Source organism: Elgaria multicarinata, chromosome 23 (genome assembly GCF_023053635.1).
Source record: "Elgaria multicarinata webbii isolate HBS135686 ecotype San Diego chromosome 23, rElgMul1.1.pri, whole genome shotgun sequence".
Lineage (NCBI taxonomy): Eukaryota > Metazoa > Chordata > Lepidosauria > Squamata > Anguidae > Elgaria > Elgaria multicarinata.
In genome coordinates, this window is record NC_086193.1 from 10,850,585 (window position 1) to 10,873,061 (window position 22,477).

The window sequence follows — 22,477 nt, forward strand, 5'->3', positions numbered from 1 at the left end:
TCTTCCGCTCAAAAATCACCTCTGCCTTCCAGGTGCAAAGGTTATTGGGTTTCATGGCAGCTACAGTCAACGTCATCCCTTGGGCGCGTCTACACATGAGACCTCTTCAGTTGTGGCTTCTGCGGGAGTACGACAATACATTGGACGCTCATTGAGTGAAATTGTCGCTCCCAGCCAAAATAAAGGACATGCTCCTTTGGTGGACGAATTTGTCCAATATCACGCAAGGCTTGGACTTCAAAACCCCAATACCATCGCAACATCTAATGACAGACGCATCCCTATTGGGCTGGGGAGCCCACTGCGGGGATCTAACCATCCAGGAGCGCTGGAGCTCCTTCGACAGGAAAAGACACATCAACGTCTTGGAGTTGATGGCTATCCAAAAAGCTCTGTATGCCTTTCAGCAGACCTTGTCAGGACATGTCATCCAAATCCATACAGACAACATGGCTGCTGTCTGGCATATAAACAAACAGGGTGGAACACGGTCTATGGACCTGATTACCCGAACGTTGGACATTTGGCACTGGGCTATCGCCCACGACATGACCTTATCGGCCATTCATATCGCAGGCCAGGACAATATCCTGGCAGACAACCTCAGCCGCACCTTCGTGGACACTCACGAGTGGCAGATGAAAGACTCTGTTCTCGAACTGATCTTTCAGGCATGGGGGCAGCCTGCAATAGATTTATTCGCGTCACTGGAGAACGCCATCTGCAACCAATACTGCACATGGGCGGGTCACGAGACAGGATCCCTAGGAGACGCCTTCGAGAGGACGTGGACAGGACAGCTGCTGTACCTGTTCCCCCCCATACCACTCCTCTCAAGAGTTATTATAAAGCTGTGCAGCGACAACGCCAACGCCATCTTAGTAGCGCCTTGGTGGCCAAGGCAGCCGTGGTTCACTCCACTACTCAAACTGTCCTCAGCGGAGTTTATCAGACTGCCTCAATGCCACAACCTCATCTCCAAGGGGAAGGGACTCATCTTCCATCCGGATGTCCAGTCCCTAAAACTAACAGCTTGGAGGATAAGGCAGCGTTAGATAACCAACCCCTGCCCACTGACGTATGGAACATTATTCTAGCAGCCAGGAAACCTGCTAGTAGAAGGTCATATGCAAAAAAATGGACAGCCTTTTCTGCCTTTGCCCTCAGTAGAAACGAGAACCCGTTTTCAGCACCAATAGCAACAGTGCTTTCCTTTCTTTATTCTTTATTTAAAAAAGGACTCAAGTTCTCGTCACTTAGAGTTTATTTAGCAGCAATCTCTGCTTCACACCGTTGGATTCAGGGCTGCTCGGTCTTCACGCACCCTTTGACAAAGCGATTCATGAAGGGCATGAAGAACACCATCCCACCAGTTCGCTCCTTTGTCCCTCAATGGAGCCTCTCCGTGGTGCTCAAGGCACTATCTGCCAAGCCCTTTGAGTCTTTAGCAAGGACGGACTTGCGGCTACTAACTTTCAAGGTGGCGTTCCTTGTTGCAGTCACATCTGCCAGGCATGCCTCCGAACTAGCAGCTCTTCGCATAGACTCACCATACACGGTGTTTCACGCTGACAAGGTGGTCCTTAGACCGGACCCAGCCTTTCTCCCAAAGGTCGTTTCTTCTTTTCACCTTGGCCAGGACATCACGCTCCCAAGTTTTTTCCCTTCGCCGACGTCCCCTATTGAGTCGGCTCTGCATACCCTGGACGTAAGACGGCCCCTTGCCTTCTACCAGTCCAGAACTGCCACCCTCCGGAGATCCCAAAGACTTTTTGTTTGTTATGGGGGCAAGCAAAAGGGACTCCAGGCATCTCCGCAGAGAATATCTGCTTGGGTGGTCCAGACAATTAAGCTAGCCTATGAACTCGCTGGCCTCCCGTTGGAGGGTAAGGTGCGTTCTCACTCCACGAGAGGAGTGGCCACCTCTACAGCCTTTGAAAAGGGGATCGCTCTACCAGACCTCTGTAAAGCGGCTACCTGGTCGACCCCACTGACTTTTGCCAGCCACTACCGTCTGGACGTCAGATCGCGTAGAGACTGCGCCTTTGGGCGTGCCGTCTTATCGGCTATTCTATGACATTCATCTATGACCTGACACCACCCACCTCCGGTAAGTCAGCTTGCTACTCGCCCATATGTGTGATGCACAGAGACCACGAAGAAGAAAGACAGGTTGCTTACCTGTAACTGTAGTTCTTTGAGTGGTCATCTGTGCAGTCACACAACCCTCCCACCGTCCCCACTATGGTGTCATTTCTTGATTACCTGGTGGTTCACCTCAGTGAGACTGTTTAGGCGGTTTCAGGAACTGAGGAGATAGGGAGGGAACCCCTGAGCATGCTCAGTGGACGGTGGGAGAGGGGTTCCCGCCTAAAAAGATTTTCAGCTAGTGAAGTTTCCGAAGCTGGCCCCGCGCAGGCGCAGAGCCCCCCATATGTGTGATTGCACAGATGACCACTCGAAGAACTACAGTTACAGGTAAGCAACCTGTCTTTTCTGTACCGCCCAATAGCCGGAGCTCTCTGGGCGGTTCACAAAAATTAAAACCAAAGTATAAAACAACAGTATAAAACCATCATATAAAAGACAACCTAAAAGCTCAACCAGATCAAAACCGCAGCAATGCAAAATTACGAATTTAAAACACCAAGTTAAAATTTATTTATAGGCTGTTAAAATGCTGGGAGTATAAAAAGGTCTTCACCTGGCGTCTGAAAGCATAATGTAGGTGCCAGGCGAACCTCCTTAGGGAGCTCATTCCACAGCCGGGGTGCCACAGCAGAGAAGGCCCTGCTCCTGGTAGCCACCTGCCTCACTTCCTTTGGCAGGGGCTCACGGAGAAGGACCCCTGAGGATGACCTTAGGGTCCGGGCAGGTACATAGGGGAGGAGGCGTTCCTTCGGGTAGCCTGGCCCCAAGCCAGTTAGGATTATTTTAGTTCTTAGAGTGCATCCTTGTTCAGGAAGGCTTTCCTAATTTTTGCCGCATTCACCACAAAGCAGGCTAGATTTAACGATATAGAATTCGTCGTTGTTGTAAAAAGGTGGACAATTTTGTCCCGGTCTGTGCTGTGAGCCATTTGGCCCAGATACCTTGCTAAATATCTATTCCTGGGAGTCTCATATAATCTGCAGTGTTGGAAATAGTGGGCTGTGTATCCTCCACCGCCTGGTCACCGCAGGTACGTAGTCTCTGTTCCCTTGGGTCATGTTTGTGTCTTCCTTCTCTGAAGTTGGACAGCATAGACTGAAATCGCAGACTAGCAAGGGCGCTACGGAGCTCAGGGGTTTTAATTTCAGTTAAATATTTTTCTTCCCTGTGTTTTACTTTTATATAAGGGTAACCGTTGGAGTATCTGGAAGCTTTAACTGCATCCATATCATGGCCGCGGCTTCAAGAATTCACAATTTGGGTTGCCCTGCCGAAGAAGGCGGAGGGGACGGGTTGCAGAGGCGGGGGAGCATTTCCTATGAGGGGCAAGTCAGGGGTGTGGGTGTGGGTGTGTTTGAACCTGTGAGCGAGCAAGCTTTTGCCCTCCGCGCCATCCAAGTGCCCTGAGGGGTGGACAGTGAGAGGTACGTGGCCAAGGCATTCAAGGTAAGTGTCTCCCACCTACCCACCCAGAAAGACTTCGCCATCTTCTTCTAGGGCTGAGAATGTCACAAGATACTGGCTGCGTTCAGACAGTGTGATAGTCAACGTTGAGGTAATATTCAATTATCTAAGGGGTGCTCCACACACAACTGCAGTGTGGATTAGGATCACAGTTGAGTTGACTATTAGTCCATGCTGAGCTGACTCACTCATCCCCTGCCTTCTCTCCCCCCCTCAGTCCTCCCACTTATGTCCCATCAGCCATTGCTCTTGCCTCACGTCCCTCTGGCTGACGAAATACCCAGCGGTGCCCTCCATACACAACACGATAACCCAGGGTGGTTCAAATAGCCAACTTTGCACAGTGTTGGTTATTTGTGATGGTTATTTCAGCCCAATCACCAACCGTTGATTGAAAAAACTCCCTCCACGCAACTAACCCACGGGGGGTTCAGTCACCAAATGTTGACTATTTAAACCACCATGCGTTATTGTGTTGTCTGAACCCAGTCACTGAGAAGAAAGCCTATATGTTCAGCAGTGCTTCCCCCCCCCCCCCAGGTTGAGCAAGGAAGGGGGAAAGAGGGAGCATGCGAAAATATTCTGCAACCATCTTTGTGGCGGAAGGAACAGAAGAGAAAGTGCTCAAACGGTAGATTAAAAGTTGCGAAGCCCAAAAGATCTACAGCTCTTGACCGTTAACTTGGGCCCTACGGATTCCTCCGCATTCCCAGCCTCTTTGCCCCCTAATCGCCTCCAACACCTGCCTGCCGTTGCCTCTCATCCTGCCTGAAGAACAGTCCTGGGGAGAACGAAAGCTTGCTCCGTACTTTGAGATCTTGCATGACGGTCCCTAATCCGGGGATTCCACTACTGTTGCCCCTGGGTATGTCTCTCTCTCTAATGGACCAGGCCCAACGCCTGCCATCTCAATCTCTCTCTCTCAAATGTACGAGGATTAAATAGCTCACTCAGGGATACCCGTCAGGAACCAGAAATGCTGGTTCTGAGGGCTGGGATAATTGCAGAGCAGCCAAAACAGACACACTGGCAGCGGAATGTGTTTGACATTACTTAATTGTGTTACGTTTCAGAAGGAGAACAGCTGTGTTGGTCTACTGCGGTAAAACAACATCAGCGCTCTGTCACTTGGGACACCCAGCTCCAGATGTGTTGGACTACAGTTAGGGTGCCCCGACCAGGCTGGGAACGGAGACGCTTCAGGGGATGTAGTCTGTTCAGGTGCCACTTTGCTACTCATTTGGACGCAGTTCCATCTCCCAGCTCTTCATTCTGTTTCCACGGGGAAAAGGGCTGGAGACGGACTCTGATTCACGGAGTGGGGCTGGATGATCCCCAACCCCCCCCCCCGGTGGGAAGGGGGGACCAGGCTCCCATGGACAAATGCTAACACGGGCATTTCATATCGTAGGGGTTAACTTTTGTCCACAGAGGGGCTGAAGAACCTGGAGCGCCCTCTGTTCAGAGGAGGGCAACCAGGATGATCAGGGGTCTGGAAACAAAGCCCTATGAGGAGCGACTGAAAGAACGGGGCATGTTTAGCCTGGAGAAGAGAAGATTGAGGGGAGACATGAGAGCACCCTTCAAATACTTAAAAGGTTGTCACACAGAGGAGGGCCAGGATCTCTTCTCAATCCTCCCAGAGTGCAGGACACGGAATAACAGGCTCATGTTAAAGGAAGTCAGATTCCGGCTGGACATCAGGAAAAACTTCCTGACTGTTAGAGTGGTACGACAATGGAATCAGTTACCTAGGGAGGTTGTGGGCTCTCCCACACTAGAGGCATTCAAGAGGCAGCTGGTCAACCATCTGTCGGGTATGCTTGAAGTTGGATTCCTGCATTGAGCCGGGGGTTGGACTCGATGGCCTTGTAGGCCCCTTTCAACTCTGCTATTCTATGATTCTAGTATCTGAACATTCATTGGTAAGATTCACTATGTAGCCCTTACTGGAAGATGGTGTCATTCCCTGTTTTGGTTTTTTAAAGCACACCCATCTCTCAAACTAGATTTTTTTTTAAAAAAAAAAATTGAACCATTCCAAGATTCCAAAGCTTGAATCAGTATTCTGATTTTCCCCCTCCCTTCCAGTTTTGTAAGATTCCACCACTGCCCCTCTGTCTGAGTTCTAGATCTGACCTTTATCTCCCATCAACTGGTTCATCCTATCTTGGTTTCAGCAAGGGTGGGGGGTGATGACGGGTTTTATTTCCCAAGCTAGCGTCCAGAGACATCTGTTGAGAGGGTCATCGTCGATGCCCCCAAAGGCCTGAGCTTCAAGTCTCAGAATACCGAGGGTTGGTGTGGAAAAAAGGGAGGCAGTGCCCTCACGCAGAAGAGGGCAAAGGCATGTGATCTTCCGCTGAGGCAGAGGGAAGGAGTCGGTCAAAAGTGCTTCCGCTACAGAAGGAGAGTAGATTTCAGATGGACATTAGGAGAGAGGTGTCTGGTGGTGAGGGTGGTTTGATAATGGGTGGTGTGGAGTCTCCCTGTGCTACTTCCGTTACTTTATGGCATCCTAGGCAACCGCCTGACCTGCCTGGCACCTGCCTGCAAGGGGAAAGACAGTGGGACTGCAACTCCCATTACCCCCAGCCATCAGGGCTCTCCAAAAGGGTTGGACAAGATCCCCCCCCCCACCACAGTTCTCTTGGGCAGTCACCAGAGCCAACGCCAGGAGTAGGCAAGTCAGGCGTAGAGATGTGAAGGCTTGGAAAAAACCCCGGAAAATCCGTTTTCCCCCGAATCCTTTTTTGGTTTTTTTTCCTGAAAAATTGAAAAAGAAAATGAAGAAAAACGGATTACGGGATGTTTTATTTTAGCATGATGAATAAAATGTTTAAGACAAGGTGTTCGGAAAAAAACCCGTTTTTTTTCCCCTGGATTCAAAATTTCCGGAACTTTTACATCTCTAGGGCGCCGCCCCTTAGGCTGACCATTGCCACTGGGGAATCCCGGAGACCTCTGGAGAAGCAAGCCTGACCGGCAGGCACAACCGGGACTGGGAGCCCACTTACCAGGATAACGGGGCGCCCCCAGCCCATGGTTGCATTGGGCCTTGTTTCTCCTGCGGGCGCGGGCATCTTGACCAGGAAGTAGGAAGTCTCGCGAGACTTCCTACTCCCTGGTCAAGATGCCCGCGCCTGCAGGACTTCCTGCCAGGACCTAGCCAGGAGCAGCCAAGATCTCAGCTGGCAGATTTGCAGCCAGGCAGCATGAAGGCAAGGCTTCAAGCTGGAGCTATTGCCTGGCACATCGGTCGGGTGGATAAATTGCCTGGCCAATTATTTATTTATCTATCTATCTATCTATCTATCTATCTATCTATCTATCTATCTATTTATTTATACAGCACCATCCGTGTACATGGTGCTGTACAGAGTAAAACAATAAAATAGCAAAAAACCCTGCCGCACAGGCTTACATTCTAATAGAATCATAATAAAACAATACTATGATTCTGTTGTTGTTTATTCGTTCAGTCGCTTCCGACTCTTCGTGACTTCATGGACCAGCCCACGCCAGAGCTTTCTGTCAGCTGTCGCCACCCCCAGCTTCCCCAAGGTCAAGTCTGTCACCTCCAGAATATAATAAAACAATAAGAAAGGGGAAGAGAATGCACCAAACAAGCACAGGGTAGAGTAAAACTAACAGTATAAAAGTTAGATCAAAATCAAGTTCTAAAAGCTTTAGAAAAAAAAAGAAAAGTTTTTAGCTGATGACACCAAATCATTTAAGGTTGCTAAAACACAAAGGGATTGTGAGGAGCTCCAAAGGGATCTCTCCAAGCTGGGAGAGTGGGCGTCCGAATGGCAGGTGCGGTTCAACGTCAGCAAGTGTAAGGTGACGCACGTGGGGACAAAGAACCCCAACTGATGGGATCTGAGCTGGCGGTGACGGAACAAGAAAGAGATCTTGGGGTGGGGGTGGTGGGTGGACAGCTCGTTGGAAATGTCCACCCAGTGCGCTGCTGCTGTCAAGAAGCCAAACTCCATGCTAGCCATTATAAGAAAAGGAATTGAGAATGAAACTGCCATCATCGTACTGCCTTTATACAAATCTATGGTGAGACCACACTTAGAATACTGTGTACAGTTCTGGTCACCACACCTAAAAAAGGATGTGATAGATCTGGGGGGAAAGTGCAGAAAAGGGCAACGAAAATGATGCAGGGGCTGGAGCCTCTCCCCTAGGAGGGAAGGTGACAACAACTGGGATTGTTTAGCTTGGAAAAGAGGCTGAGGAGAGACATGATAGAGGCAGACAAAATGATGCCTGGTGTGGAGAAGGTGGACAGGGAGGCATTCTTCTCCCTCTCCCAAAATACTAGAACCCGGGGACATCCCATGAAACAGATTGGTGGGAGGCACAGGACAAATAAAAGGAAGTCCTTCTTCACACAGCGCAGAGTTAAATGATGGAACTCACTGCCACAAGATGTGGTGAGGGCCACCAATTTGGACGGCTTTAAAAGGGGGTTGGATAAACTACTGGAGGAGGAGAAGGCTATGAATGGCTACCAGCCCTGATGGTTATCTGCCACCTCCGGTATCTGGGGCAGTAAACCTGTGTGAGCCTGGGCGGGAGGGTGCTGTTGCACCACGTCCTGATTTGTGGTCCCTGGTCTACAGCTGTTTGGCCGCTGTGCGTGCAGAGTGCTGGACCGGATGGACCCTTGGTCTGATCCCGCAGGGCACTTCTGATGTTCTTATGGCTGTCCAGCTGCCTCTTGAAGGCCTCTAGTGTGGGAGAGCCCACAATCTCCCTAGGTCACGGGTTCCATTGTCGTACCGCTCTAACAGTCAGGACGTTTTTCCTGATGTCCTACAACTCCCAGCATCCCCCAGTTAGCTTTGCTGGTTGAGGAATGCTGGGAATTGTAGGAGGCTGTTTCCCCTCCCCCGCCTAAACATGCATAGGATTGCGCCCTTAGTCATACAGGGGCCAGGTGTCTCTTAGGGCGCAATCCTGTGCACCTTTAGACAAGGGGAAAAAAGTCCTATAAATGCTGTGAGTTGCAGGACTTCTTTTTGTGTAAAACAGGATTGCAGCTGTAGTTGCTTATGCTGCAAGAGAGGAGCAGGAAGCGTGTTTTATTCTCTACTTTGCCACGTTTGAAGCAAGTGCATTTCTAGCAGGCCAGCAAGGGACTCTGTCCGTTGTTTTAATGTTTGCAAAGATCATTTTATTCCTCCCTCCTTGCTGATTCCTTCCCTTTCTCTTTCCTCTCCCACCACTCGGGGGAGCCTCCGGGTCTCTCTCTCTCTCTCTTTCTCTCTCTCTCTCTCCCTCCCCACCGCCACTGCAAAAACCCAACCCCTCCCTTCCTCCCCCCCCCACATCGCACTTCCGATCTCGCGACAGCTGCTACCGCGTTAAAATGGCTACAATGTAACAACATCTTTCCTGCCTTTGATGCTGCTGCTGCTGCTGCTGCCGCCCCCGGGATCCGTAGGAGGAAAGGCAGCAGAAATTGAACTGGTTGCGGGTCCTTGCAAAAGGAGCCAAACGCACCCACGCTGAAAGCCCCGGGAAGATTTCTGCCCCAGAAATGGTACGTGGTTTTTTTTGCAAACCTCTGGCGTGTGTGTGTGTGTGTATTTATGTTTAGGAAGGGAGGGATGGGGGGTCTTTTGCAAACACTCTCGTCTAGTTCTGTCTTCCCCTTAGTTATAGGTCCGTTGTCTTATTTCTGTCTTTAAAAAAAAAATGCAAGAGAAGTTCTTCCTTTTCACAGGTTCACTGTCGAGTTTGAAACTGACCAGGGCAGTTCTGGGTGGAGAAATTGACTAAGACCAGGCCCGGGTGTCAGATTAATGTTTGAAAGAGGCCCACTGGGGTGGGTGGGGGCGGGGGAAGGGTCTTACCCATCCAGCTTTCCCCAACCTGGTGCCCTCTCCGTGTGTTGGACTACAATGGCCATCAGACTCAGCTATCCCAGGAAAGCTGGGAGTTGACGTCCCAAACATTTGGAAGGAGAAAGTTGAGAAAAAGCTGAGCTCATCTCTAGTCAGGCTTGGCTGCGTTTGAAGGAATCATCCTAGAAAACTTTTGGGAAGGCGATAGGGAACGTTTCGCTGCAGCTGATTGGGGGTCTGAATGCGTGGTTTTACGGGGAGGGGGCTGGCCGGCGCACGGCCCCGCACATCTTGGGTGGCGGCTTCAACCGTCCCCCGTAACTTTGGCCCTGGGGCTGATGGGCCTTGTAGCCCATCCAAATCTCGCAGGGCTGCATTTGCCCACCAATCCCTCAACTCCACCTTGCTTTTACCTAAAATAGGGGTGGAGGGTTGATTCCTCCGTCCTACCTTGCAAGGTGGTTGTACGCTTCAATCGAAACAAGGCAAAGGGCTGTGGACGCTAAGTGTTCTTTGACCGAAGGTTCGTGTCGCTGTATAAAAAGGGGGGCGGGGGGGGGGCACCTGGGGATTGTAGTCCGACACATCTGAACGGCACCACGTTGGGGAAGACTGACGAAGCGTGAACATGTCCAACGGGTCCAGCCTCCTTTTGCTTTTTTTCTGTGGAAAAGAAAAAATAGATCATGTCAGTTTTATTGCCAGTCATGAAGCTTTTATTGCCACCGGCTTAAGGACGCAAATCTCATGCATGTTTAGCCAGAAAAACATCCAGGCCTGGGGAACGCTGACATTTTTCTGGATAAACATGCATGGGATTTGCGCCCTAAATTGTTTTGGTTCTTCTAATGACTGTTCTGTAATAATGGATTAGTGGCCAGTTTTAAATGCTTTTGGCTGCGTCCTGATTTTTGTCATGTATTTTAAGCCGGAAATAAATCTCCTTGAACTCAACGGGAGTGTCTTCTGACTAGATATGTATGTATGTGTAAGGTCACAAACTTATACCTGTTTAAATGGGGGGGGGAGCCTTAGAATTCTCAGTCTAGTGGGCCATGCTGGGAAATGTAGTACTGGTTTCTGTCTAAAACATTTAGAAGTTTGCACCCAGTACTCATGCATAAAGCTGTCTATAATAGATCCAGAGTTTACACGTAGCCTATCAACACAATAGTGCAAACTGGTTTTCACCTAGAAGGGCGTGACAAGAAAATAGACATTTAAATACTACCGCAGCCTCTCCAACCTGGTACCCTCCAAATATGTTGGATTGCAAGACCCATCATGCCGTGGTCCAATACAGCGAGGGCACCAGTACAGATCAGCCGGACCTAATGACGATTTGATTCTATTCGTTTAGGTCTGAATAGAGGCAATAGTTTCCTGCTTCACTACAAGTGTTAATTTTGTCAGCCATGCTAATATCGTTGTATTATTATTATTTCTGTTGTGGTCACAGCACTTACTTTGTATACATTTAAGCTCTAATTGAACTTTTCAAAACACATCTAATGTTATGATCTATTTTGTGGTTGTCGTGAATGGCTTTGGGGCATCATAGAAACGTTTTTAAGAAATCTTCTATATTTTTAGCATTTAATTGGTAACTCCATCTTTTTACAATATTTCCCCTGATACTTACTTACAGTCTGGTGCGAGTAGGCCAATATGAGTGTTATTTTGGAAAAGGCCTGGGCAGAATAAAATCATGTGTGTGTGTGTGTGTGTGTGTGTGTGTGTGTGTCACACCATGTGAGCTTTGTACGGCAAACACACAACAAAGGAAGACAAATCTTTGCAGCACCTCTGTCATCTAGCCATCCTGTGCTTTCGTTCTTCCTTTCGGTCGTGAGACACACAACGCAGCGTACAAGATTAACAAGCGGCATTAAGCCTCGGTTTGTTCTAACCCACTGGGGGCGGGGGACAACGGTTGTGGGGTTTGTTTCACCGCTGCCGACGGCTTCCAAATTGGAACAGGAAGCAGCACGAGAGGCGTGGGCGGACGGCCCGGAACGTCGTGCACCAGAAACCGGCCTTGGTATTCAGGGCTCTGGCACAATGAGACACCAGCGCGTTCCCTTTGTCTTTAGCTGTCCCGTCTCCCGTTGAGGAATTGAATCGAGTTGCCGGCTTTTTCCCAAATTAGCTGACCTGCGCTTTTTCTCTCTTGCTAGCCGTCCCCCACGCCCGGCCCTGCAACTGTCATAGATGGAATCCTGCCCCAATAATAATAATAATAATACCAATGAATCATAGAATCATAGAATAGCAGAGTTGGAAGGGGCCTACAAGGCCATCGAGTCCAACCCCCTGCTCAATGCAGGAATCCACCCTAAAGCATCCCTGACAGATGGTTGTCCAGCTGCCTCTCGAAGGCCTCTAGTGACCATGACCTCCCTAGGTAACTGATTCCATTGTCGCACTGCTCTAACAGTCAGGAGGTTTTTCCTGATGTCCAGCCGGAATCTGGCTTCCTATCACTTGAGCCCCTTATTCCATCTCCTGCACTCTGGGAGGATTGAGAAGAGATCCTGGCCCTCCTCTGTGTGACAACCTTTTAAGTATTTGAAGAGTGCTCTCATGTCTCCCCTCAATCTTCTCTTCTCTAGGCTAAACATGCCCAGTTCTTTCAGTCTCTCTTCATAGGGCTTTGTTTCCAGACCCCTGATCTTCCTGGTTGCCCTCCTCTGAACACGCTCCAGCTTGTTCATCTGCTTTGGATGGCTGCACTGTCCCACGCACCCACTGATGTTTGCATCTCTGCAGCTTGCTTTTCTCTTCTCTTCAGTCCTCTCCCCCCCCCCTCCAAAAGAGTAGGCCAGGCTACGGGCAAAAAGGGTTGGGGTGGGCGGGCAGAATCCACTTGCCTGAAAAGAAGTAGGGCTGGAGCTCAGGAAAGTGAGCCCATGTGCGCTTAGGGTCTCAAAAGGCCTCCAGTTCCCAGCTGGAGAAGGAAACAGCATCCCGTAGCCTGAGTTTTTAATGCTCCTCACAGCTTCGGGCGCATCCCCTGCACAGGAATGGGCCTCTGAACCAAATGAGTGGGATCTAAATTTGGAGTGAATAAAGGCAAAGGATTTAATCTTATTCTTGCCCACACCCCGGCACCAGATTTAAGGGTCTGACAGGGGACCCCTTTTAGATGGCTACAGGTACAGCTTCAGTTGTGAACCGCAGAACTAATATTTCCCTCCGACTGCTGTGTAACGCTTTCAAACTGCACCTGCATTCCTGATGTGTAGGTATTTTATTTATATATTGCATTTATATAACACCCTATAGACGAAGCTCTCTGGGCGGTTTACAAAGATGCCAAAGAGCTGCAGTCCAATACATCTGGGGAACGTGGTATTAGAGAATTCTCCCCCCCCCCAAATAAATGTTGTTTATTTGTTCAGTCGCTTCCGACTCTTCGTGACTTCATGGACCAGCCCACGCCAGAGCTTTCTGTCGGCCGTCGCCACCCCCAGCTCCCCCAAGGTCAAGTCTGTCACCTCCAGAATATCATCCCTCCATCTTGCCCTTGGTCGGCCCCTCTTCCTTTTGCCTTCCACTTTCCCTAGCCTCAGCCTCTTCTCCAGGGTATCCTGTCTTCTCATTATGTGGTCAAAGTACTTCAGTTTTGCCTTTAGTATCATTCCCTCAAGTTAGCAGTCTGGCTTTATTTCCTGGAGTATGGACTGGTTTGATCTTCTTGCCGTCCACGGCACTCTCAGAATTTTCCTCCAGCACCCCAGTTCAAAAGCATCTCTCTTCCTTCGCTCGGCCTTCCTTATGGTCCAGCTCTCGCAGCCATAGGTTACTACGGGGAATACCATTGCTTTAACTATGCGGACCTTTGTTGTCAGTGTGGTGTCTCTGCTCTTAACTATTCAAAGTCCGAAGGTGGCCGTCCGGCCGTCTTTTCTATCTTCCTATCCTCTGTGTTAAATTTTGCTTCCCCCGCCCCGCTCTGCCCTTCTAGCCAGACAGGGCCTTGATGCGTACTGAACTTTGCACGCTCCCTACAGTCAGCGGAAAGCCTTTTCCAGGACCAGGGGAGCATTTCCACATTAATGATTTGCCCATTTAACAGGATTCGGACACCTATCAGAACAGCCTTCCACATTAATGGATGCTAAGCCAAATCAATCGCCCTGAGCTGCAATCCACGTTCAAAACTGGCCACTGTCAGAAACTGGGTACTGGGGTAGCAGCTGGCCCTGTGTGTTCTGTTGTAGCCGCTGGGCTCTTCTGCTGTATTCTTCGCAATGATCACTAAAAAAACAGCCACCTCTTCTAGGTTCAAAAGGAAGGGTCTCTTTGAGGATGTGTGGTGACAAGGAAGGTTGAGCCGGAGGCTTCCTGGGAGAGGTGGATTTTGAGGAGGGAACTGAAGGGAGGTAGAGTTGCACCCGGGTTCTGGAAGGCTGTTTAGGCGTCCTGGGCAGCGAGGGAGCTAAAGGGGGGAAAGTATTTATTTATTTATTTATTACATTTCTATGCCGCCCAATAGCCGGAGCTCTCTGGGCGGTTCACAAAAATTAAAAACATTCAAAGTATAAAACAACAGTATAAAACCATAGTATAAAATACAATATAAAAGCTCAACCAGGTAAAAACAGCAGCAATGCAAAATTACGAATTTAAAACACCAAGTTAAAATTTATTTCTAGACTGTTAAAATGCTGGGAGAATAAAAGGTCTTCACCCGGCGTCTAAAAGCATATAATGAGGACCTCTCTGGCGGACCTCTCTGGGGAGCTCATTCCACAGCCGGGGTGCCACAGCAGAGAAGGTCCTGCTCCTGGTAGCCACCTGCCTCACTTCCTTTGGCAGGGGCTCACGGAGAAGGATCCCTGAGGATGACCTTAGGGTCCGGGCAGGTACATATGGGAGGAGGTGTTCCTTCAGATAACCTGGCCCCAAGCCTTTTAAGGCTTTAATTTGGAGCAGGAGGGCTTTGGAGGTGCTGGATCCAGGAGCAGACAGTGAAGGGATTTCACCAGGGATTTCACCATAGCCAGAACTGTGAGAGAGGCAAATAGTTTTGGCAGCAGATGTGAACGGAGCAAGGAGAAATCACGCAGGACTAGACCGAAAGCAGCATTAGTCTATAGGTAAGAGAGCAGTTGATGTTTTGCTGCCCAGGAGGATCAGAGGGGTGGCGGGTGGTTTGGGGCAAAGTATTCCGAATGCGCCCATTTCACAGGTGGTAAAGCTGAGGCTGAAAGAAGCGCAGGGCTTTCTGCTCACTGCCTTGCCTGACTTTGGGGTTTCTTTCTCGCTCTTCCCCGCTGCTGCTAGGAGAAGGCACCCTCCACGGCCCCAACTCTGCCTGCACTTACTGCTGCTCCATTTCTGTACCAAGACCTCAGGGCGTCACCCACCCACATCCGGAGCAAGGTGGAGAAGCTGCCGCTGGTGACCACCTCTCCTCCATCCTCCTTGGGGGGTAAGGATGGTTTCGGAGGGAGGGAAGCACAGAGAGCAGCATGGATGGGTTGTGGGAGGTGGGGGGAGGGGGAGAAGAGGCTGAGTCATTGCCCCTGTGGTGGTGGTGGGATTCTCACTCGGGACGAGGCAGAAGCTCAGCAGATGAAGAAAAGCAGGTTTGCAAACGGCGGCTCAAGGCCACCTGCTTGGCTAAGACACCGGAGAGGCCTGGAAGCTTAGAATAAACAAACCTTTTGTCAGGATCTGAGAATTATCAAGAGGATCCAAACCATCCAGGAAGTTCCAGAGTTTTACTAACAGCTGTCTGACGAGGAACCCCTACATGCAGAAACAGGCTCCCAGGGAGGCAAATTATGGGATGCAGCCCGTCGCCCTACTTCTGGGGTGGGCAATTTCTGGCCATTAGGTGCAGCAAACTTAAATTACGGGGCGGAAGACGTAACCATGGACAGAAATTGTCTGCAGCCTCTTAACGGGCTTTCGAGGTTTCTCCCTCAGCGCCCGTAACGCGGCAGGGGGTGGGGGTGGGGTTGACTCTGCTGGCTTGTGCGTGATGGGGGTTGTAGTCCAACACATCTGGAATGGAGCAGGGCTGTAATACACGATACCCCAGAGGAAATCCAACCCCAAGAGTTTTCCCAGGGGGGAGGAAAAAAACCTTCGGACTCAAGAGAGGCATCCTTCTAACCGAGGTCACCTTGAAAACGTCCGCGTTTTCCAACCCCCCCCCCCCTCCTTGAGAAACACCAGCTTTGCTTTTTCTCTCCCCAGCTTCTAACGCTCCGGGGCTTTTGGGCAGCCAACCCCAGCCGCCGCCGAGCGGAGGGGGCGGGACTCGAACCCAGGACCTGCGGCTTCCGAAGCGCAGACCGACCCCAGGTGAATTGGAGGCTGGAACTCCACCAGCCTGTCTGGGTACAGGAAACTTTGGGGGGATGCGGGGCGGGTGGGTGAGTGGGGTGGGTGGGGTCTGCAGCTCTGGCTGTGTGATTGCGCAACCCTGCGGAAAACACGCGTGGCTAAACAGTGCACATCTGCTCGGAAGAAAAGCCCCTTTGAATTCATCGGGACTTCTTCCCGGGCAAATGAGTTTAGGGTTGCAGCCGCGATGGACTTTTCGTTCCGCTTTCTAAATCGCCGCTCGCCCTGCGTCAGCGTTCACAAGACGCTTCAGGATCATGGTTCTTTTTTTGGGGGGGGGGGCTCCCTGGGGAGAAATCGCCCGCTGAGTTGTGTCTGTGGTCCGTCAGGGCTGGAGCCGTCCAGATGTTGTTCAGTTCCCATCACCTCCAGCTAGCAAAAGTCACTGGCCAGATGACGCATATCAGAGTCCAACCACTTTTGATGGCACCCCAGTCGCCTGGCCCTGTGGTAGATTAAGCCACAGTGATGTGTCTTGTCCAGGCTGGCTGGGGGATACTGGGAGTTGTCGTCCAACACACCTGGAGGGTTCCAAATTGTGGAAGTCTGGCCTATATATATTAACAAATCTAATAATGAGCTGCCTTTACACATCTGCAATCTGTTTATTTATTTATTTATTGCATTTCTATACTGCCCAATAGCCGGAGCTCTTTGGGCGGTTCACAAAAATTAAAACCATTCAACAGTATAAAACCATAATATAAAATACAATATAAAAGCTCAACCAGATAAAAACAGCAGCAGTGCAAAAATACAAATTTAAAACAGCAAAGTTAAAATTGAATTGATAGACTGTTAAAATGCTGGGAGAATAAAAAGGTCTTCACCATTATAAAAGCATATAACGTAGGCGCCAAGCGAACCTCTTTAGGGAGCTCATTCCACAGCCGGGGTGCCACAGCGGAGAAGGCCCTCCTCCTGGTAGCCACCTGCCTCACTTCCTTTGGCAGGGGCTCGCGGAGAAGGATCCCTAAGGAGGACCTTAGGGTCCAGGCAGGTACATACGGGAGGAGGCGTTCCTTCAGATAGCCTGGCCCCAAGCCGTTTAGGGCTTTAAATGTTAATACCAGCACTTTGAATCGGGCCCGGACCTGGACTTTTGCCTTAAGAAACAGGGGGGGCGGGGCGGCGCTGGCTGGCTGGGAGTTGTAGGACTTTTTTCTTCTTGTTGAAACCTGCATCGGATTGGGCCCTAAGAAGCCAGCTGATCCAAGCCAATCTGCAGCAATTTTTGAGTTCGCACAGTGTCATTCCTGCTGTGTTTCCTCCTCTTCCTCCTCCTCCTCCTCCCAGGGAAACCTTACCAGTGCTCAGGAGACGGCTGCCGTCTGGCCTGCCGCAGCTTGAAGGAGCTACTAGACCACATGCGCGTCCACTACCGGCCCACGCAGTCCTTGGAGGGTAAGCAAGCCTTCCGCCCGCCCCTCTCCATGGCACGGGGCAGGAGGGCAGGCTGGAGGTGGTGAACCCCCCCTTGCTTCTCCAGTACTTGCACAGTAGCCGCCTTGCACCGAGTCAGACCCAGGGTCCACCTGGCCCAGAATGGTCGCCGCAGAGGCCGGAGTCATGAGAACACGAGAAGCGCCCTGAGGCTGGATCAGGGTGAGGGTCCGTCTAGGCCAGCGCTCCTGTTCAGTGGCCAACCCAAAGCAGGGCACAAATGCAACAGCACTCTCCCGCCCGTGTTCCCCAGCAACTGGTGCACACAGGCTGACTGCCTCGGATACTGGAGATAGCTCAGAGCCATCAGGGCTAGGGATCACCTTCTCCTTCTCCAGGAATTTCTCCAACCCCCTTTGAAAGCCATCCTAATGGGTGGCCATCACCCCATCTTGTGGCAGTGAGTTCCATAGTTTGTGCTGTGTGGAGATGTCTTTCCTTTAATCTGTCCTGAATCTCCACGACCCCATTGCGTTCTAGTATTATGGGAGAGGGAGAAAAATGTCTCCCCATCCACCTTCTCCACATCAGGCATCATTTTGTCCACCTTTCTCCTGTCTTCCTTCAGCCTCCTTTTCCCCCCAAGCTGAACAACCCCAGCTGTTGTCACCGTAACCCTCCTAGGGGAGATGCTCCAGGCCCTGGGTCATTTGAGTTTTGGAGCCCTTCCTGGCCCTCCCCGAATGCGGGGCTTTCTGCGTGCCCAGTAGGGCCCTGAGCTCTGCCTTCTGGCCCAGGACTCGGCAACCCATGAGCCCTTCCCTTGCTGCTTTCTCTGAACTGGGGTTCTCCTCTTAGGGAAGACGTTCCGCTGCTCCACCCTGGGCTGCATGGAATCGTTCGCCGACATGCAAGGCCTGATGGGACACATGAAGGCACATTACAAGCCAAACCGCTACTTCAAGTAAGCTCTTCTTTTCCGGTTCGAAACAACGGATTTATACGGGTGTCGGTTTGAGCTTAACCAGTGGTCCAAAACAAAATTACCAATTCGTTTAGGTTGCTTCTTCCTTCCTTTTAACTGTGTTTGTATTGTAACATGTTTCTCGATCAATGCAAATGGCTCCAAAGGCAATAATCAGCCAGGAAGGTCTGGCGTAGTATGCCTTGTATGGGTCTGCATGACCTTGGTTGATGAAGAACAGAGCGCCCGTCGCTTTATGTGAAGTCAGCGATATAACTTGGCACACGCTCTTCATCAACCGAAGCCTGGCCAGCGTCTCCATAGAACAAAGAATCATGGAATAGTAGAGTTGGAAGGGGCCTCTAAGGCCATCAAGTCCAACCCCCTGCTCAATGGAGGAATTCACCCTAAAGCATCCCTGACAGATGGCTGTCCAGCTGCCTCTTGAAGGCCTCCAGTGTGGGAGAGCCCACAGCCTCCCTAGGTAACTGATTCCATTGTTGTACTGCTCTAACAGTCAGGAAGTTTTTCCAGATGTCCAGCTGGAATCTGGCTTCCTGTCACCTGAGCCCGTTATTCCATGTCCTGCACTCTGGGAGGATCGAGAAGAGATCCTGGCCCTCCTCTGTGTGGCAACCTTTTAAGTATTTGAAGAGTGCCCTCATGTCTCCCCTCAGTCTTCTCTTCTCCAGGCTAAACATGCCCAGTTCTTTCAGTCTCTCCTTATAGGGCTTTGTTTCCAGACCCCTGATCATCCTGGTCGCCCTCCTCTGAACACGCTCCGGCTTGTCTGCGTCCTTCTTGAATTGCGGAGCTCAGAACTGGATCCCATCAGACCCCCTTCCGCTCAGCCACGGCCCTTTCCCCGACAATAAAGCAAAATTCTAGTCCTCATGGTTCTGATCACAGGAACACAAGCAGCCAATTCCGTTTGGTCCACCCGGTCCAGGATCGTCAGCACGGACTGGCAGTGGCTCCCTGGGGCATCAGGCAGGACTTTTCCCAGCTCTCTCTGGAGAGGCTGGCTGCCGGAGCCCTGTGGCGGGGTGGGTAAGAGGGGAGGGGGAAAGGCCTGCCTTTTTTTGCTGAGGGACAGCTGGAGTCAGCCCACCCGCCTGTCCCGACCCGCTTGTTTCCGTCCCTGCCATCTTCCCCAGGTGCGAGAACTGCATGTCGCGCTTCCGGACCCACCGGTCCCTCTTCAAGCACCTGCACAGCTGTTCCGACCTCGCCAGCGGCGCGTCCCCGGCCCTGACGGCAGAGAAGCCCGTCCTGACGTCCACCTCCGGCCCGGAAAAGGAGCCCCCGACGAAACTGCCTGAGGAGCCGCCCAAGCTGCAGAGCGTCATCCAGCAGCTGAAGACAGAAGCGCTCCGGGCTGAGGCCGCATTGGGCCCCGAGGTGCTGCCAGCTGAGCTCCACGTCCCGTCGGAATCTGTGCCGCCAGCCACGGCTCATCCGTGCCCTCTGCTGGAGCAGTCCCTGCTGGGGCCCCCCTCCCTGGCGCGGTTCTCCGGGCCGCCACACCCTTCCGTTGCAGGGCCCCCCTTCCTGCCCTATATGCACCCTGGCACCTATGCGTTACCTCAGGCTGCAGTCCACAACCGCCTCCGGCCGTTCCTGCCAGCCCAGGGCCTCCCTGTGTCCAACGCCGTGTGGAAGAAAAGCCAAGGTGAGCGAGTGCCGCTGCTGTGTTTTGAGTGCTTCCCGGAACGCCTCCGAATTCGTTGTGCCCTCGGACGTGTGTACGCGCACCTCCTGGGTCCATGCGCCCCTTTGGGCTGGGGTGAAGAACCCCCCCACGCCCCATTCCTGCAACCCTAACGATAGGGCCGGCTCGCCCAAAGGAATGGCTTTTATACTGCTCTCTCGAGCGGGTTTCCGGTCCTCGTGACTGCAGGGAAGAGCCGGATGGTTTTGGGAATCAGAATCAACTCCCTCTCTTCGCTTCGTTTGTACAAGGCGTGGAACGCACGTACGGCCATTGAGTCGTAAGTGCCCCTGCAATGCCGCCAAGGAAATAGCGTTCGGGATCATCCCTCTCTGTCGTGTGTTGTGGGGTAATCTGACATACAAACAGGAAGGGAAATGGATGGTTAGCTGGGTGGGGGTGGGGGTGGAGGAAGCCGGACAGTGAATCTGTGTGATTTCTCTGCCCATCGCTCTCGTGCCAGGTTGGGCGCTGTTAGGCATTTGCCGAGGGCCCAGATCCCCCTGACGGGAGCGCCTCCCTGGTGCTGCTGTTCCTCTTCACCCTTGCTGCCTCTCGCTCAGGCCAACGGTGAAGCCAAGGCGCTCCCTGGCAAGCCGGAAGATGGCAGCAGGGGGTGACGAAGAGGAGGAGCAGCTGCTAGTGACAATGGTAGAGAAAAGGGGGACTAAGGGATGAAGCCCCCCCCAAAGGTAGAGCCGGCACTGGTCTCGCGTAGGAACGTAATACAGAAACCCCCCTTGCCACTTGACCCAGCAAGGGAAAAGGGGACCCCTGGCAATAGCCGCCGATCTGCGGTGTTTATGGCACAATCCCGGAGGGACACTACGGAAAGCAGAAAAGAACCCGGCGGCATTTTAAGCGCCGTCCGGTCCCTGACCAGGGCAGCGGCAAAAGTGCTGCAGGTTAATACGTGAGCTGGGCTCCTTTGGGCGCCGAGTGCAGAGAGGGCTCGAGGGAGACCCGTCGCCCCCCTGTCCGTCTCCGTGATGGTGACTTTCTGTCTGCACGCTCCCCCCCCACATGCCCCGCAGGCCACTCCTCCAACAGCCGCATCGTGTGGGAACACACCCGGGGCCGCTACAACTGCATGCAATGCCCCTACTCCACAGCCTCCCGGGAGGAGATGACCCAGCACACGGAGGACCACCGCAAGAATCCATCCCCGCCTGGCCGCCTGGATGGCGAAATGGGTGAGTACCCACTGGATGGCGGGGACGGGCGAGGTCCCCCCACATTCCTGGCTCGAGGGGGGTGGCGGGAACGGATGCCTTTTAGCCACGTTTGAGGGACTCTTTTAAAACCGATCTTTTCTCTCGGCCAGACTTCGGTGTCGCCCTTCCCTCGTTCCACCCGAAGCTGTCGCCCGAAGTGGAGGGCTCCCTCTTTTCCCCGCTGTGAAGAGGATGCGGGGGCCGATCAAGCATTTATTATTATTATTATTATTATTATTATTATTATGATGATGATGATGATGTCCCTCCTGCTGAAGGTGGAGAAAAGATGGTGGAAAGAGACCGACTCCAAAAGGAAGGGGGGGAAAAGGACAGTGTGCAACACAACTCCCGCCTCACCTCCTCACCTCTTCTTAAAAATGTGTGCTGACAACTGGATGCCGTTTTTGGGGGGGGGGCAGGGAAAGAAGGGGTGTACGTTGAAATTTATGAATAATTTAATCTAGAAACTTTCTGTTCATCTTTCCTTCCCCCGTTAAGTTTGGCCTCTCTTGCTCGAAGACAAACCCTCTTCCCAGCGAACGATCAGATTTGCTCAGGTGTGTTAGTGGGCTGCTGCTGCTGCTTTTTGGGGGGTGGGCAAACACAAATAAATGGGAATTGTACAGAAAGGGGTGTGTGTGTGTGCTGTTGTGGCATCTGTGTGGGCCTTTCTCACCATCTTTTGTGCAGAGCGAAGGCAGGGAAGCCCCCAAACTCCTTTTTCCTCCAGCTGTTCAGAACTATCTGTCGACAAGGAGGGTCACAAGCTTTATGAATTTCCAGGAATAGGGGGCAGGGGAGGAGGGGGAGGCTGCAGCCAAAACAACAGACCTCGTGGCACCTTGAAGACCGACCTCAGCAGAGGTTTTCACGGGCTCCAGCCCCTGCTCTCTGCATCCAACGCTTATTCCAGAATAAACTTGTTCATCTTAGGTGCCACAAGGTTCTTCGTTTTAACCCTTTTATAAAAGACAATTTGAAAACCGGGGTCGTTTCAGAAGCCCGACCACTGAAAAACGTTCGCTTCGTGCCCTGACACACCATGAAGTGTGGTCCAGAAGATGCTGAGGTCTTTGATAAATGGGGCTCGGCCGAAGCCCCGTATAGCATGGCCAAAAAGGGGATGTGGCAAAGACCATACCCCTGGAAGGAAAAGGAGGGGGCCGAGATGGGCTTTGTTTCTGCAGGGGGTGCCAGGCGGACAGACCTTCGGACCAGGAGCCGTTTCTGTCTTGACAGGGCTCTGTGCGTGGCCCCGGGAGAGAAGCCAACTGTACCTGCTTGCCCAACGTGTGGGTGCTCAGATCTGCAACCCGAACGGTGTGTGTGTGTGTGTGTGTGTGTGTGTTGTGTTGATCATCAGAGGGCA

At 51.8% G+C, this 22,477-nt stretch overlaps 1 protein-coding gene across 1 annotated transcript; it reads left to right on the plus strand.

The window, feature by feature from the left end:
• Positions 1-494: 494 nt before the first annotated feature.
• LOC134413212 (uncharacterized) lies at positions 495-22,455 on the plus strand. The gene is made up of 10 exons (XM_063147342.1): positions 495-671; positions 1,337-1,708; positions 9,071-9,169; positions 14,763-14,910; positions 15,684-15,791; positions 17,130-17,237; positions 18,075-18,180; positions 19,338-19,852; positions 20,926-21,084; positions 21,216-22,455. The coding sequence occupies exons 1-10, from the start codon at positions 495-497 to the stop codon at positions 21,290-21,292; spliced, it is 1,869 nt and encodes a 622-aa protein (XP_063003412.1). The 3' UTR covers positions 21,293-22,455.
• Positions 22,456-22,477: the final 22 nt, after the last annotated feature.